We start from the raw sequence: 16,577 nt of genomic DNA, 5'->3' as shown, positions 1-16,577 counted from the left end.
TTCTACAATTCAAGTTTTTCAGGATGGAAATTACATTTATGTTCTTCCCAAACATCCTATGTCTTCCTTGACACCACAGGGTGTAGGTAAACAATAATCTTACATACTTTCATCATGAGTAGGACTATTACTGAAGTTATTAACAGTAACTAAAATTTGGCATTCATAAACTAAAACCCGCTCCTTATAAAATATTTCTAGTTAATGTTCTACTAAGACACTGGCTGCCACATATTACTTGGAAATTTTGCCAAAAGTTGAAATTCCACCACCAATACTTGAAATTCCCAATTTTGAGAATAAAGCCTTTTTTTTTTTTTTTTTTTGGAGACAGAGTCTCGCTCTGTTGCCCAGGCTGGAGTGCAGTGGTACAATCTGAGCTCACAAAACCTACACCTCCCAGATTCAAGCCATTCTTCTACCTCAGCCTCCCAAGTAAATGCGATTACAGGCACACGCCCACCACGCCCATCTAATTTTTGTATTTTTAATAGAGACAGGATTTCACCATGTTAGTCAGGCTGGTCTCCATTTCCTGATCTCAAGTGATCTACCCACCTCAGCCTCCCAATGTGCTGGGATTACAGGCTGATGTTAAAATCTTAAATCAAAATCAGTACCTTTATAAACAGTGTCATTGTGTTGTCTGATTAACTCCTTAGTGAGTACTGATACATATTCATGTCAATATTTTTCAATAAATGGATTTTACAACTAATGTTAAGTTGTAAAGATGAATTGTTTATACTCCTATTGTTAAAATAATTTTGCTTCAAAGATAACATTAGATCATTATCACAGAATTATTCTTTTCACTAGAAAATGACAACAGGTAAGGTAGGTGGGCAACTACTTTGCCTGAATGCAGCTGGTTATAGTTTAAAACAATAAGCTATATGCAAGTCTTATATCATCACACATCAGTGTTATGATCAGTTCTAAGATATAATTAATAACTTATTACTAAGATTATTTTAAAAGCTAAAATTTTACCTTCTAAAAATGTTCTGGTATAGAATCAAAGTTGTATCTGGAGCGTTACTTTCACTGTTTTCAAATACATATAATTTTTGATAAAGAGATGTAGTTACACATACTATTAAAATAAGTACCCTTACCCACAGGTGACCCAAAACAGTTACCTCTCACATGTATCAGAGAAAAAATATGGGTGAAATTGCTGATCTAAATAAGAAAAGTATGAGTTATACAGTATCATGGGTATGGCTATGAAGCAAGGGCTGTTGATGGGCCTTAGTTCAATGGGAAGAGGGATAAAATACTAGATTCATTCCCAGGTGTCAAGATTGGGTAGTGTGGTGGTACTTCTAGAAACAGCAGAAAGCTAAAATAAAATGAATTCAACTTTGAGTATGTCAAACTTTAGCTGAGAGGAGAGGTCCATGAAATAGCAGGCTTTATCACCCTGAAGCTCAGGATATATGCTGGGCTAAAGGAACATATATGAGCTAGTCATTGCCCAAGACGCAGGCAGAAATCAAATCAACCAGGGCAGGTATATAAAGAGAGAAGAGAAAGGAACAAGAAAAGGAATGGGAGGAAAGCCGTTCCCTCCTTTTACGATATAAGTATTTCAGCAAAAGCACTGGGCTAGAATAATAAATGCTTTTGATTCTCTCAGAGCTTTCTGGGGCTTACTCTTATATTCCAGAATCAGTATCTGACACCTGTAAAGGCAAATTTTTCTCATAAAAATCTAGAGTACATACATGATCCTTCATATTCGGTTTCCATTTTGATAAGATACTCCCTCATACCACAATGTAGGACCATTCCAGGTATACCATAGTTGAAGTGACTGCAAATCAAACCAGATACCTTACAACACAATCAATTCAATAACTACAAGATGTCAAGTCCCCAGACTACCATCAGCCACAATGATAGGCTTGAGCCCTAGCAGTCCATTTGGTCATCTGGACAGCGCAGTAACACACAGCACATTTTCCATTTCGGGCACTCCAATAGCACTCACTTTTTTTTTCAGAAGCAATCAAGAGGCAAGATTTCGACTTCCAGCTAAAGTTGAATATGGTATGCCTTCTTGTACATACCTTCTTCTCAAATGTCATGCAGAATCAATGTTTCAAATACCTGCCTTCTATACTATTCACCCAGAACAAATCACCACCATTTTCTAGCAAAGATTCACAGTATCTCTAAGTTTTAGCCAGACTATATGGCAAGAAGGCAATCATTTTACCAAGTACCTTCTCTGTGTCAGGCATTGTACAATACTTAACATGTTATCTCAGTTAATTCTAAAACACCTCTGTGAAATAAGGACCCACCCTACTACAGATCAATAAACCAGAATTCAGAGAGGTTAAATACATTTCCAAAGTTACCAAGCTACCACCTGGAAGATCTAGGATTGAAGTCCAGGCATATCTGGTTACAAAGACTGTGTTCTTTCCATCATTACACATGTAATTTCAAAACTGTTCCAAGGAGGTGCCAGGAATGGCAGGGGCAGAGAACAGTGACTGACTGGGAAGCTCCGGGCAAATCATTCCCAACATCAACAGGGAAAACTCTGCTGTAATCTATTTATATGCGGGGTTGCAAGTACAATTATTGTTGGAGTGGGGGCACTCTTATGTTTGAAAAAGAGATGTATAAAAATCTGTATGTTAAACTGACATGATATTGCTACAACTATTTTCACTACTGAGAAAAAAAGACAGCAAGCACTGGGAGCAATGGTGTACGCCTGTCTGTAGTCCCAGCTACTCAGGAGACTGAGGTGAGCGAATTGCTTGAGCCCAGGAGTTTGAGGCCAGCTGGACATAGCAAGACCTGTCTGTTAGAAAACAAACAGGCTGGGTGCAGTGGCTCATGCTTGCAATCTCAGCACTTTGGGAGGCCGAGGAGGGTAGATCACAAGGTCAGGAGATCCAGACCATCTTGGCTAACACGGTGAAATGCCATCTCTACTAAAAATACAAAAAATTAGCCGAGCATGGTGGCACATGCCTATAGTCCCAGCTATTCGGGAGGGTGAGGCAAGAGAATCGTTTAAACTCGGGAGGTAAAGATTTCAGTGAGCCGAGATCGCACCACTGCACTCACTCCAGCCTGGGCGACAGAGCGAGACTCCATCTCAAAACAACAACAACAAACAAACAAAGATAGCAAGCATACACTAAAGCCATAAATATTTTAAAGATCAGTTCAGTAATTAATTTCCCTCTAACCAAGACAACATTTAACACATTTAAATTTGACTACCATTTTACTCTCACTGAGAAAGAGTTGAAAACCTAATAAGAGGAGCTACATAAAATCAAAATATGAACAGATGCATATATTTAAAATATTCATCTTACTACATAATTCTGTATTCTAAATACAGGCATTAATGTAAAGAACAATTAGTGATCATTCTTCCTCAGTGAAATATTCTTGAGCTACAATTCTTCCATTTCTACATGTCAATTATTAAACAGTGGCAACAAAAAATGTGGTTCTTTGTAGTCAGTGATTTACTTATTAGATATAAGTGTTATGTGTCATAAATATCTGATACTGATGTGCATTAAGTTGATACTTATTAATTTCATTTTATTTACAGGACTATCACACGCATACACCAAATACTTCCTCTTAAAAGATGGTAAATCCTTCACCAAAGTTGTCTGATTAGTCATGAGCACCACTCCTAAAATGGGACCAGTGGTAGATTTTATATAAGGCAGATGCCAAGCTATGGAGAATATGTATAATAATCATCAATGTATTGAGGACTTGGTTGGAGAATCTATAACCTGTGGTCCAGATATAATAATCTTATTTAGCTCATGGTTCATTTCTGGAAAAAGACTTACTGCCATAGTTCTTTTTATGTTTTAATAGGATTTCTTTGATAAATGAAGTTTATGAATATAGCTTATAAATTCAGTACATGAATGGGAAGAATCATTCTCTCTAAATTCTCTTGCCTCTGTTCATTACCAGCGGGAGTTGTGTCAAGTGACTTAATTTGAGATTTGCTTTTTTCAACTATATACAAAGGGATACAAATTCTGTTTAACACTGTGGATAGAATATACACATTGATTTTTTTCTTTTGAACTAAATACTCTAAAATGACAGCAAAAGGGTGTTTTTGTTTTGTTTTTTGTTTTTTTTTTTTTTGCAAAATACACTTATACAAGTAGGATTTACTCAAATGATTTTAAGAAATGGAAATATTCAGCTCCTTGGATTTGTCATTCTGTATAGAATATACGTGGCACTTTTTTTTTTTTTTGAGATATAGTCTTGCTCTGTCGCCCAGGCTGGAGGGCAATGACGCCATCTCGGCTCACTGCAAGCTCCACCTCCTGGGTTCACGCCCTTCTCCTGCCTCAGCCTCCCGAGTAGCTGGGACTACAGTCACCCGCTACCACGCCCATCTAATTTTTTGTATTTTTAGTAGAGACAGGGTTTCATCGTGTTAGCCAGGATGGTCTCGATCTCCTGACCTTGTGATCCGCCCGCCTCGGCCTCCCAAAGTGCTGGGATTACAGGCATGAGCCACCACGCCCAGCCGGCAAGGGTGTGTTATTTTGTTGTTGTTTTTAGTTATAAGCACAAAGACAAGACGAGAACAGATATAACTGGTGATGCAGTTTGGATGTTTGGCCCCTCACACTGACATATAATCCCCAGTGTTGGAGGAGGGGCCTGGCGGGAGGTGTCTGGGTCATGGGCGCAGAACCCTCATGGATGGCTTGCTTTGTGCTGTCCTTGCAATAGCGAGTGAGTTCTCGCGAGATCTGGTTGTTTAGAAGTGTGTGGCAGCTTTCCCCTCTCTCTCTCACTCCTGCTCTTGCTATGGGACATGTCTGCTCCTTCTTTGCCTTCTGCTATGATTTCCACCAGAAGCCAAGCAGATGTTGGTGCCATGCTTTCTGTAAAGCCTGCAGAACTGTGAGCCAATGAAACCTCTTTCCTTTATAAATTACCCAGCCTCAGGTATTTCTTTATAGCAATGCAAAAACGGCCAGATATAGCAGGCAAGAGATTTCAGAAAAGGTTAGGAAGGCAAAAGCAGACAGATGCATAGTAAATGAGCAGAGAAAGCTTCTACCTAAGTGACTGCAAAAAGGGACTCTGAACCTAAGGGGAACAAAACAATCCATCACATAGGCAATCTGAAATGACTTCGGATTTCAAGACACTAGGTACCACTTAAGGTAGTGTCAAACATGGGATTAAAACTAAGAGTTTGCTTGAAAATCTTCACATCGAAAAGTTGAGCCCAAGGGCTCTTCCTTCACCCAAACAGTAAGATAATCCTCCCTATTTTCTACCACTAACACTCCCAAGAAAAAAATAAAAACAGAAAAACTAAAAAAAAATCTGAAGATATTAAGGCTTTTGGAGAAACTGAATTTGAGATCAAAGGGACATCCACAGGGAAATGTCTGGATCATTGATAATCAAGTCTGGAGCTCCAGATGGATGTCAGATAAAGACACAGGAGCCAAAAGATGACACCAAAAGACTGGAAGATATTACTTCAGAGGTCTGACACTGAGGAGAACTGAAGATTTTGAGAAACATCTTCATGAAAAAGTATTTAGCCAAAAGAAATCAGTGACTGAAACTGAAGGAAGTAGCCAGAGGTAGGGATGGGACCAAGAAAGGACAATATCACAGAAGCAAAAATAAACCAAAGAACATTTCTAAAAAGGAGAGAAAGACTTGGAAAAAAAGTGTTTCAATTGGTTAAATAGAATGAGAACCAGGGAAAGGTTACTGAATGTGGTCAGCGAAAGGTCACTGGTGAACATGAATGTAACTGGTTTCATGGAATAGCTTTCATTCAATCAGCGACTACGTACTGAGCATCCATGACACATGTGCCAGACACAGTACCAGGCTTCCCATGTCAGAGGGAACTAAAAGAGAAACAGGAATCAGAGCAGAAAGCATTAAGAACTGAACAATGCTTAAGACAGACTTTCATAAGGAATTTTGAGGTAAAAGGCAGGAGTAAAGTAAAATAACAGACCGAAAGGAAAGGAAACCAGACTCACAAAAATAAAACAAAAACATTGTTTTTAATTTTATATATTTAAAGAGAAACAGAGACCTGATGCAAATCAGAAGCCAGTGAAGATGGATGGAAGCAGTAGTCAAGGCAAGGCCCAAGGAAAGGCAGTAAAGTAAGGACACCAATACCACTGCACATGGTATAGTCAAGGTGGGGGCTTAAGGGAATTTAGCCTTACAAGGGAGAAAGGGATAAATATTCATCTGATGTAGGTAGAAGAGAGCAGGGCATAACACAAAGTAGATGTGAATGAAGAAAGAGTTTAAGGCTACAAGACAATGATAGAATGTGGACTAAATTTCTGGAAGCATCTCCAGCTAGATATAAAAACCTTATTAACATAAAATACGTATTCCAGTAGAATAGAGGTAAATGTTAGAAGTAGCCACTGATGTTAGCAAAAGCAAAATTTGTGTAGCATGTAAGTGGTATTTTAACAATCAAAAATTTAATGATGTCCCAAGTTAATATAAAACATAATCTAAAATTGTTTAAAAATACAATTAATTTTTGTAGCTCAAACTTGTCTTGCAACCAACAATCTTCGACATCATCACTGGGTATCTCAAGGTCAAACACAAAAAGAAGACTATATAAGGTTATGTTTACATAAATCTGTTATGGTTCTGATCAAGTGGGAAATACTGCACATTTTTTCTCTTATCACAGAAAGCATTATAAAATTTAAGTTATGTTACCAAAATACATATTTGTTATGATGTCTGGTAGCAGCAGTCCCTGAACAACTGGGTCTGTGTGGCTAGGTTGAAGAAATCCTACCAGTAGCTTCCAGAAGGTTTTTTTAAAAGTTACATGAGCCAAAATGCACAGGATACCCCAGAAAAAGTGCCACGATATCCTTTCTATTATGGGATAACTGCAGTTTCCATATATAAGTAAGCTTATAGGCTTCAAATCACAAGAGAAACAGTCTCATGACTGCATGGTATTTACTTAGGGGCTTAGATGCCAAAATAAAATTATCCTCGGCACTCAAAACAAGATATTAAGAATGGACAGAAAAAATTGTTAGCATAGAGGCCCAGCTATTCTATTTGCCAAATATATTTACTGAATCCACAAAGACGTAACTTTCAGAGCCTCTGTAGGTGGAAAACAGCACTACTGGAAATAAGATCCTGAATTTATTCAAGTTTGAACACTAAAGATTTATTTAGGTGAAAGTATAGCTGAAATAAACCATCAGGTATAGGCTAAATGGGGAAAGAAGCAGAGACTAAGAGAAGAAAAGGGAGCAAGGAAAGCAGGAAGGTTTGGTAAAGGTCAAGAGTGAGTACAGAGGAAACAAGGGATTAAGAGACAGAATGACAAAAGCTGATAACCAAAGAAACTTGGAAGTTTGAGATCTCAGATGTAACAGCCTTCCTATGAAACAACACAAGGGCAAGTTTCGTTTATTGCATTAGAAGTAAAAGTCTTGAGTAGGGAAACTCGAAGCATGTACAAACTGAAAAAGCAGCAGCAGCTATAGAGCCCATACAATGGTAAACCAGCAGGCTGGCTAGCAACTGCTTGCACAAGAGAAGTGAGATACATGATAAAACCACCAGGAGGAGGGTTTGGTAGCCAGACTCACAAAGGAGTAAAGAAAGGAAAGCAAGGTGATCTTCATTTTTTCCTTTCAATAAATTTTTTTTATTATAATGGAGAAGGCAGAAATAAAGAATTAAAACAACTTTGTCTTTATAATGTGTAATGCACTGGGCATTGTATAGTTTTTAAAAATATTACAAAGTGCCCATATCAGTCATGAAGAATTGAGATGACATTTTAGTCTTTCTACTGACCACGCTAATTTATTCTGAAATTCCCAGAAGATTCAAATTTTCTCCTTGACTGTCACAAATCATGTGAAAAGAAAGCAACTGGGACCAAAAGCCATGATTGTGGGATAGCTACCAAAACACGATCACAGACCTAGAAATTGGAAACATCAAATTTCTAGAAAATCACTTATGAATAAAAAGAGAGATCACAAGGTTTAGCAGTTTTCAAGGATTTTCAACTACTCATGGAGAATTCCCTATGTAGGTGTGTAGGTATCTACTTTTTGTGCTTGTCCTCTTAGAGAAGCCAAGAATGACATGCAAGTTAACCAAAACACGCCTAACATAGAGCAATGATATGTATTAACTTCTACCCTCCAAAACCACTATTACTTTGCAACATCTCAGAAAACTCATAAATCCCAGAACTTCCTAGGAAAAAGACCATGGAGGCCATGTAATCTGACTTACAGATTAGCAAACAAAGACATAAAGAAGTTAAATGCCTCAGCTGAAGATCACACAGTTGGGTTAGTGGCAAAGCGAAGAACACCACTCTATACTCCCTTCTCAGAGCCTTTCCCCACCCGTCCAGACCCCCATCCCACCTTCCGATGCAAGTGTCCGACAAAGCCGAGCTGGATTTCCACAAAAAGTAATTACACAGTGTTCTTTTTGAAATGTAAAATAAGATGATAGAATCTAAAAGAATTGACAGTAATTTAAGATATTTACTTGATATAAAGTAATATTAATTTAAAACTATACCTTTACTGCTTCTGATGAAAGTACATTTTCCTTTTTCTGACTTGTGCTCATGGGCTCATTTTCAACACTGAAAAATAAAAACCACAGTTTCTTTTGAAATTAAAACTACTAAACTAAAAGTTTTCTGTATTTAAACCTAAACTGAAAGGTCCTTTATCTTCAATGCCCAAAGACTGATACACCATGCTATACCAAGGATATATTGATTTGAATCTCTAAACTCAAAAAATGCATTCAAAAATGTTCATCTAGGCTTCAGATATTTGTGAGAACTCATCGTGCCTCATATTTTCTTATACAAATTATCAACATCACAGTAACGATATATCTGAACAAAAGAGCACCTGTGTATTACTTTCATAACACTGGCAAGTGCTAGCACTCTAAGATATTATTTACATGAAGGTTCCCCACAGCCAGATCTTTTTTTAATGCCTATGCTGGGTGTTATTTGGAACAGAATGCATTTCTATTCAGCAAATCACTATAAACATTTAGGTCTATCTAGTGAATTCTGGGAATACTCAAAAATAGATGTAGGCTTATCTAGCCCCAAATGTGTTCCAGATGGCACCTTAAAATCTGATTTCCCAGATAGTTACTTCTAACTGTCTTTAGTCTGGAATACCTCCTCAGATGCCTTTTGGGATGTCATTATAAGCTAGTTTCCCAAGACACATTTAAGATTTTTTATCTTTTTTAGAGATAGTCTTGTTCTGTTGCCCAGGCTGGAGTGCAGTGGTGCAATCATAGCTCACTGCAACCTCCTGGGCTCAAGCAATCCTCCTGGCTCATCCTCCTAAGTAGCTAAGACTACAGGTGCATGCTACCATGCCCAGTTATTTCATTTTTTGTAGAGATGGGGGTCTCAACTATGTTGCCCAGGCTGGTCTTGAACTCCTGGCCTTGAGTGATCCTCCAACCTTGGCCCAAAGTGCTGGGATTACAGGCATGAGTCACTGCGCCCAGCTTCCAGATCTAAATATTTATATCTCTTTTTAAACATTATCCTGTTTTCATACTTTCATAATACTAGACAAATTAAGTAGCTTCACTCTAAAGATTATTGACTCTCTACCATATGCCAAGGATTGTGCTTAGCCTTAAGGATATAAAAATGAGTACGTCAGGTTCTTTGCAAAACTCAGTCTAGTTGGAGAGACTAATACATAAACCTTAACAATACAGTTTCATAAGAGTTATAATTGCTAAATGAACAAAATTCTATGAAGCATAAAAGAAACAAGGAACAACCAATTCTACTTGCTCAGTAAGGTACCCTCAGAGGAGGTGCAAAAGCAGGTGGTAATAGAGAATCAGGCATTTTCTGAAAACCAAGTTTGATTTGTTTGCTTTTAATATAAGTCTGGAGCATAGAGCTTGCGAAGGACAGAGGTAATCCTCCAAGGGATGAGACTGAGACCAAAAATTAGTGGATCCCAGACTATGAAGACCAGGCCTGACCTGTTACAAAATCTGACCTTTGTCCTACATGCAGTGGGAAGCCTTCAAGGAGGGGACAAGCATAAGCAGGAGGATGACTGAGAGTGGGCCAGATGTCGAATAGTGGTCACTGGTGGTGGAAGGCCTGGAAAGGAGGAAGTATATAAAGGCCATCCCAAAGCAGATCAGATGGAAAGACAGGACACGATTTATGCCATTTAGATTTTCTATCCATAAAAGTCTATGTTATTATGCACAGTATCCAAGAAACAAATGGTCATGGTCAAAAGATGGAAACAAAAAATAAATCATGAACACCTGGAAAATACAATGGATAAAATGTCATTAAGTCCAAGACTCCATGCACAAACACATGGACCAAACAGATACAGCTAGACAGATCCTTAAACCTTCTAAATGTCAATAGAAAAAGTGTGTATATATATATATATATACACACACACACATACATATATACACACACACACATATATATAAAAACACATAAGCTGTGTGTTAAACACATAAAAAATTCTGTGGGGAAATTCAGGAATAAAATCAAGAACAAAACAATAGAAAATATTGTACAATACAGAATTGCAACCTGTACATATGTATAAAATAAGAATGTCTCATAATTGCTTCTTTAAAAGTGAATAAGTTCTTATCTCTTTTTTCTATTTTACTAGTCTTTATCTTTTGCCAAAAGGCTGTTTACGATTCAGTTTTTTTTTTTTTTTTTTTTTGAAGTAAATGTGAATTGATTTTGGTCTATTTCAGCTCAAATTAACAAAAACAAACTGGCAAATACATATAAAAAGATCATGTTATAAAGATTTGGGGTATAATTAAGAATAATGCTGACCTCGACAAGTGATCTAACTACAATCTATTTTGAATGATCTACCTAAAAACTATCTAAACGTACATCATCTAATTTTAGTCTCCTAGTTCATGCTTCAGGATTCCTGAAATTCTGCTTCATTTGGTGTGTTTACAGGATTTTCTATAAACCTCCTGCCTAAGACTGTAAATGAAAACGGAAAGGTTTCTTTTCTAATATAAAAGCTCTCCAGAAAATGCAGCTAAGTTCATGAGATTATGGCAGAACTCAGTCTTTTCAAGTACCAGTAATCACTTCCAAGTACAAACTACAGACATACACACAAATTCCAGAAAAACACAGCAGTAAATCAGCATGTAAGTACTGAGCAAACAATGAAAGAATTTAAGTTAAAATCACCAAAAGAAAAATTACTTGATATTTCTTAAAATTCTCCCTTATATCCTTTAAGTTGCATGATTCTTATTACTGAACCAAAATTTTAAAATGTGTTGAGTTTTAAAGCAAATGGCATATTTCAAAATTTTGGTTGACTGATAAAAATCATTGCTTTTATTAAAATTTCAACACTTTGCTACATGAAACATTCTTAGCATAGATAACATTATTCATGCCCTAGCTCCTGATATAACTGTTACCATAACCACTTGACATTACTAGAATATACCAAAGTTTACACACCTACAAATCACTTTAATCTGCTGCTTGCAACATCCTTCCCCACCCTAATCAACTCTAAATCCTTTACAGCCCAGTTCTGGTTTTACTTGTATTTTTTGTGCTCTCACTGCATGCAGCAATACCTCCCACATATTTGCTACTCTTTATCATTAACAGCTAGTTGTCCATCTTCCCAATGAGAATATAAACTTATTAATTCAGAAGATGTATCATTCATGTCTGTATCCCAGAGCCTGGCATCCCACCCGGCACCACGAAGGCACTCAAATAGTATTTGTTAGATGACTTTTAAAAAATAACCTATAACCAGGCCAGGTGTAGTGTGGCCTGTAATCCCAATACTTTGGGAGGCTGAGGCAGGCAGATGGCTTAAGATTAGGAGTTCGAGACTAGCCTGGGCAACATGGCAACCTTGTCTTGACACACACACACACAAATAAGCTGGGCATGGTGGTGCACGTTTGTAGTCCCAGTTATTCAGGACGACACTGTACTCCACCTGGGTGATAGAGTGAGACCCTGTCTCAAAAAAAACAAAAAAAACTATAACCATATTTCCATTTGTGCCTGCTTACCTTCATCAGAAAACAGTTACACTGGGAACAATATAATTCTAACATCAGTCTTTTTTTCTCAAGGAGGTAGCATATAAGTCTCTTGAAAGAATATGCCAGCCATTCCTATCCTTCAACATACTCTCTCAAACCATTAAGTAGGGAGTGGGGCTGGTGGGAAAAAATCACTCAACAAGAACAAGGTCATTTTCAGTTGATTTAAAAATAAAACAAAACACACAAAAAAATGAGAACACAGTAGCTAAATATACTCAAAAACAGTGAACACTCAGATGTCTGCTTAGTACAAATATAATATAAAATAAAATTAAAAAGGGCTCAAAAGGCTTGGGGTGATATTTTCAGTCTCTTAAAAAATAAATACCAAGGAGAGAGAAACATGTTCACCTCAAACTTCATGAGAGACCACAATCCATTCCTATTGTTTGCTCACAGTTTAACCCCCTTTGGGACCCAGCGTATTTCCATTAGGAATATTTTTAGAAAGCAGACATTTTATTCATGGCAGCAGGTGAAGAGCAGAATTCAAAATCACACGTAGGCACAAATAAAACCACCTTACATTTCTAAATAGCCTCATCTTAGCTAACAGAACTTTAAGAATTAATCTTTCAAAATAGCTTAAATATGAAGGTCAATGTAACATAAAAGCTCCTCATCTTTCAAGTAACTTTATTTGGACCATGCCTGAAAATGAATTCAACAGATAGTTATTTAGCCTTTATGTGAGTCTGTGCCAGACATAAAATATTTTTCATCGGCAATGCAAAAAAAAGGATCACTTTAACCTTCTAAATTTCAAGTAATTTACATAAAGGAGAACTCCTAACCTGTCACTGAAGATATATTATTTTCTTAAAATTAAATTATAACAAGATTCCCTAACCAACAGCAGACAAGCAGTGGAAAACTGGGCGGAAGAACTCACCCACTCAACAAACTACTAGTGCACACATGTATGTGTCAGGCACCGTTCTTGGTGCTGGGGGTTGCACAATGTACAAACCAGACAGGTCCTTGCCCTCATTCTTTCAGAACTCATGTCTATATTCATCAGAATCACCTGGGGTATCTATGTTTCTCAAACAGATTTCTGGGCCTGATTGTCAAGGAATCCAGTTGGAACGGGGTCCAGGAATCTCCATTTTGAGCTACAAATCACCCTTTACCCCAGGTTGTTCTAAGGCAGGTGGCCCTCTGACCCCATTCTTGATAAACAATGGTCTGAGAGCCTCTCTATCTTTAGCTGACATCAACAACTGATAGATGTAGAGGGAAGAGAAAAATCTGACCAGGAGGATCTCCACTTATTATTTAAATATGTTAAGTGTAGCTAAAGATTAGGTAACAATTATTTAGAAAACACTACCCATTTTCCAACACTGCTGTTCAGCAAAGCTCCTCCATCCAGAAAAGCAGTGTTGCCCTAATGAGCACATATAGCACTGAAAGTATAGGGTGGGACCTGGAAGGAAAAAATTCCCCTCGTTCAGTCCATACCACAGACTGGAGCACAAGGGAAGCTTCCGGGCCTCTCTCAGAGTCAGTTTCTCATGAGGTAAGAAAACACCTTCTTGGATGGCCACAGGACAGACGCACAGAAACAAACGGTACACTCAGTGGAGAGTGTAAGGGAGAGTAAAGCTTTCCTCCCCTCCTGTAAGTACCTGTTGGGCACCTCCTCCTCCTATGCCTTTCTCTCACACATAACCATGACTGCATCAGGAAAATCTGGAAACGGTAAAGACCTGAATACAGCTTCCATAAGCATCTTCTGGAGGCTTGTCTACTTCTCTATGGATGCCAGAGTCTATGAATTCTTGCCCTTTTGAGAGAGGAAGCGATCTTTGGTGCCAATGCCATCACTGGCAGCAATTCAGAGCACCCCCAAATATGAGGTCACTTAACATAAGGTAGTCCCTAATTTGGGAATGCTCTTACATCTAAACAGCACACCCCAACCCTCTGTCCACAGGGACATTTCTCCACTTCCAGGGCCGACTTACCTTCTCTCCTTTGTTTCCAACCCCACTCAAAACTGATGCTGCCTGAAAGTATCCTCCCACTTGAGATTTTCACTTCTACTACATGAGGTGTGGTATACAGTAGAATAATCAGCAATACTGTTGAGAACAGGGAAAAAGAATCAGGGCGAATCTCCCCATCATTTTATCTTCCCCCACTACCGCAAAACTGCTGGTTCCAAAAGCCTGGTCCACTCAGCAGCACCTCTCCTTCTACCTCAGCTTCATTAGGCCTTTCCTTCCTGGTATGTTCCTCCTCACCACACAGCCCACCTGACCCAACTCCTGTGATGAAGTCCTAAAAGTAGCCAGAACCTATCCTTTCCTTAAAATGTGATCAAATAATACCCCAGTCTTCCAGGTGAGACTTTCCCTTGGACTAAATGAAAAATAATGCAGAACAAGACGAGACCTTTACCCAGCCACTCCCTCTCCCGCTGTCGTAAGTAGTAAAATGTTTTGCAACAACTCAGAATGAACTTTTGTCTGTTTCAGAGACAGCACCTTGAGGACAAAATGCACTTGTCAAAAAGAATGTTTTTGGATCTGATTTTACAACCATGTAAATTAAAAAGGTTCAGACCAGCTGATATGAGATCTCTGTCAGATCTAAAATCCCACATTGCTATGTTCTACAACAGAAGAATGGGTAGAAAAAAAACAGGCAGACTAAACTTGAGGCTTTTCTGGTAAAAGATGAGAAAGACTATGGCCAAGAAACCAACTTAGATCAAAACTAGCATGAGGGCACTATAACAAAGAGGCAGAAATGTCTACCGTTCCTTATTTCCAAATGACTGAGGCTCGCTCTGGGCCTGCCCTCTATTCCCTCAGATTCCACCTCTTGGCCCTCTTTTGGGTCCTTAAATACAGCAAGGACTTCATCCTCACACCCTCCCAAAGGGTCTGCTCAAGCCATGGGATCTACATTACCCTTGGGATATTTTTCTTAGAAACATAGCCTCACGTGACAAGTTCTATAATTTTCTTTGTTCAAAGCTATACTGCAGATACATTATGGATTAAATTGACTTTTGTACACTGGCCTGGAGCACCATCCAGCAGGTCCAGTGACATGGGAAAAAAGACAGAGTTCCACACCAATGATTTGCAAACCACCATCTGGAAAACTGTCCATTCACAAATGGTGTCTGCCAGCAGTAGAGTGGTACTTGTATTTTTTAAATGGCTATTAACAGAATATAAAACAGGTGGTTATGGCACTATTTCTGGGCTTCAAATTAAAAGGTAACTAAAAGCTGCAATTTTAAGGCACTCAAACAGCATGTATTTTAGCCCAAACATCTGGCAGTTGAATGATTTCAAAATTCTAGAGAAAAATCAGGAGGAGAGAGGAAAGATAGGCATGATTATGAGGCTCTGTTGCTTCACAATCTGAGACTTCTGACACTCCTTTTCTCTATAATGTCAGTCCTCTCCTATAATTTATGTATCTACCTTGAGGCTGCTTTATTTCCTGTCCCCCAACTCACGCCCCCAAAATAGGACCCATAATTACAGTTAAATCACAGGCTGCAGAGTGAGAATCTCAGTACGTCTGAGATGTGCCTGAGCTGTCTACCATACATGTGTTGTGAGTGATTGCTCCATTCTCCCCAAGTTCTCCATCCACCTCATAACCTTCAGATTCTGAATGTTTGACTCACCTCCGCAAGATTCAATACCCTGAATCTCTTGCTGTGATGTGAACTCACAACAGTATTTTAGCTGCTTTCTAAAATGGAGCATTCATTCACATATCATTCAACAAATTGTTCTGAGGACACGGAACTGGAGACCCGAGATTGTGCCCTCGCAAAGCTCCCCAGAATCCGACCTGGGCTGACCTCCCCCCCAGCTGAAATCCTTCCTCCTCTGTAAATTCTTCCAGACACAGATAAACAGATAATATATATGTGAATATAAAAACACATTTACAAACACATATAAACACATGCCCAGTGACACTTTCCAAAAGTAAACTCATCATTTCAACTCCTTACTATGAACTAACAAGTCCTACCTCATTGGCCCCTGGCTCTCTTCCCCATGTCACTAACACCCACTCCTCCTCTAATTCTGTGTCTCTGTCCACACTGGCATCTGTGCCACATGATTGTGCCCCAGGACCTTCTAACTGAATGTTCCTTCTGCCCAGAAAGTTCTTTCCTCAGACTTGTTCCTTCCCCACTCCCGGATATCACCGGGGTCTTTGCTTAAATGCTACCCAATACAGACACCTTTCATGACCACCCTACCTGGACTCACCACTGTCATTATGCCCCTATCCCTCCCCATTTTATTTTTACTTCAAAGCATATTATATATTAATCTAGATGTTTTCTTCCCTCCCCATTAGAATACAACCCTATGTAAGTAGAGACACATTTA

At 38.5% G+C, this 16,577-nt stretch overlaps 1 protein-coding gene across 2 annotated transcripts in view; it reads right to left on the bottom strand.

Moving 5' to 3' along the window:
* CRYBG3 (crystallin beta-gamma domain containing 3) overlaps positions 1-16,577 on the bottom strand; it is a 124,400-nt gene that overhangs the window by 94,526 nt on the left and 13,297 nt on the right. Inside the window, exon 2 of one of the 2 annotated variants that reach the window (XM_073009670.1) lies at positions 8,620-8,686. The exons of the other annotated variant lie outside the window; for it this stretch is intronic. Coding sequence (XP_072865771.1) covers positions 8,620-8,686 — 67 coding nt within the window. The remainder of the gene's footprint in view (positions 1-8,619; positions 8,687-16,577) is intronic. 2 annotated transcript variants of the gene reach the window in all.

The sequence above is a fragment of the Chlorocebus sabaeus genome, chromosome 22, assembly GCF_047675955.1.
Source record: "Chlorocebus sabaeus isolate Y175 chromosome 22, mChlSab1.0.hap1, whole genome shotgun sequence".
NCBI classification, from domain to species: Eukaryota; Metazoa; Chordata; class Mammalia; order Primates; family Cercopithecidae; genus Chlorocebus; species Chlorocebus sabaeus.
The sequence above is the reverse complement of the archived record's forward strand: the minus strand, read 5'-3'. Positions and strand labels throughout refer to the sequence as shown.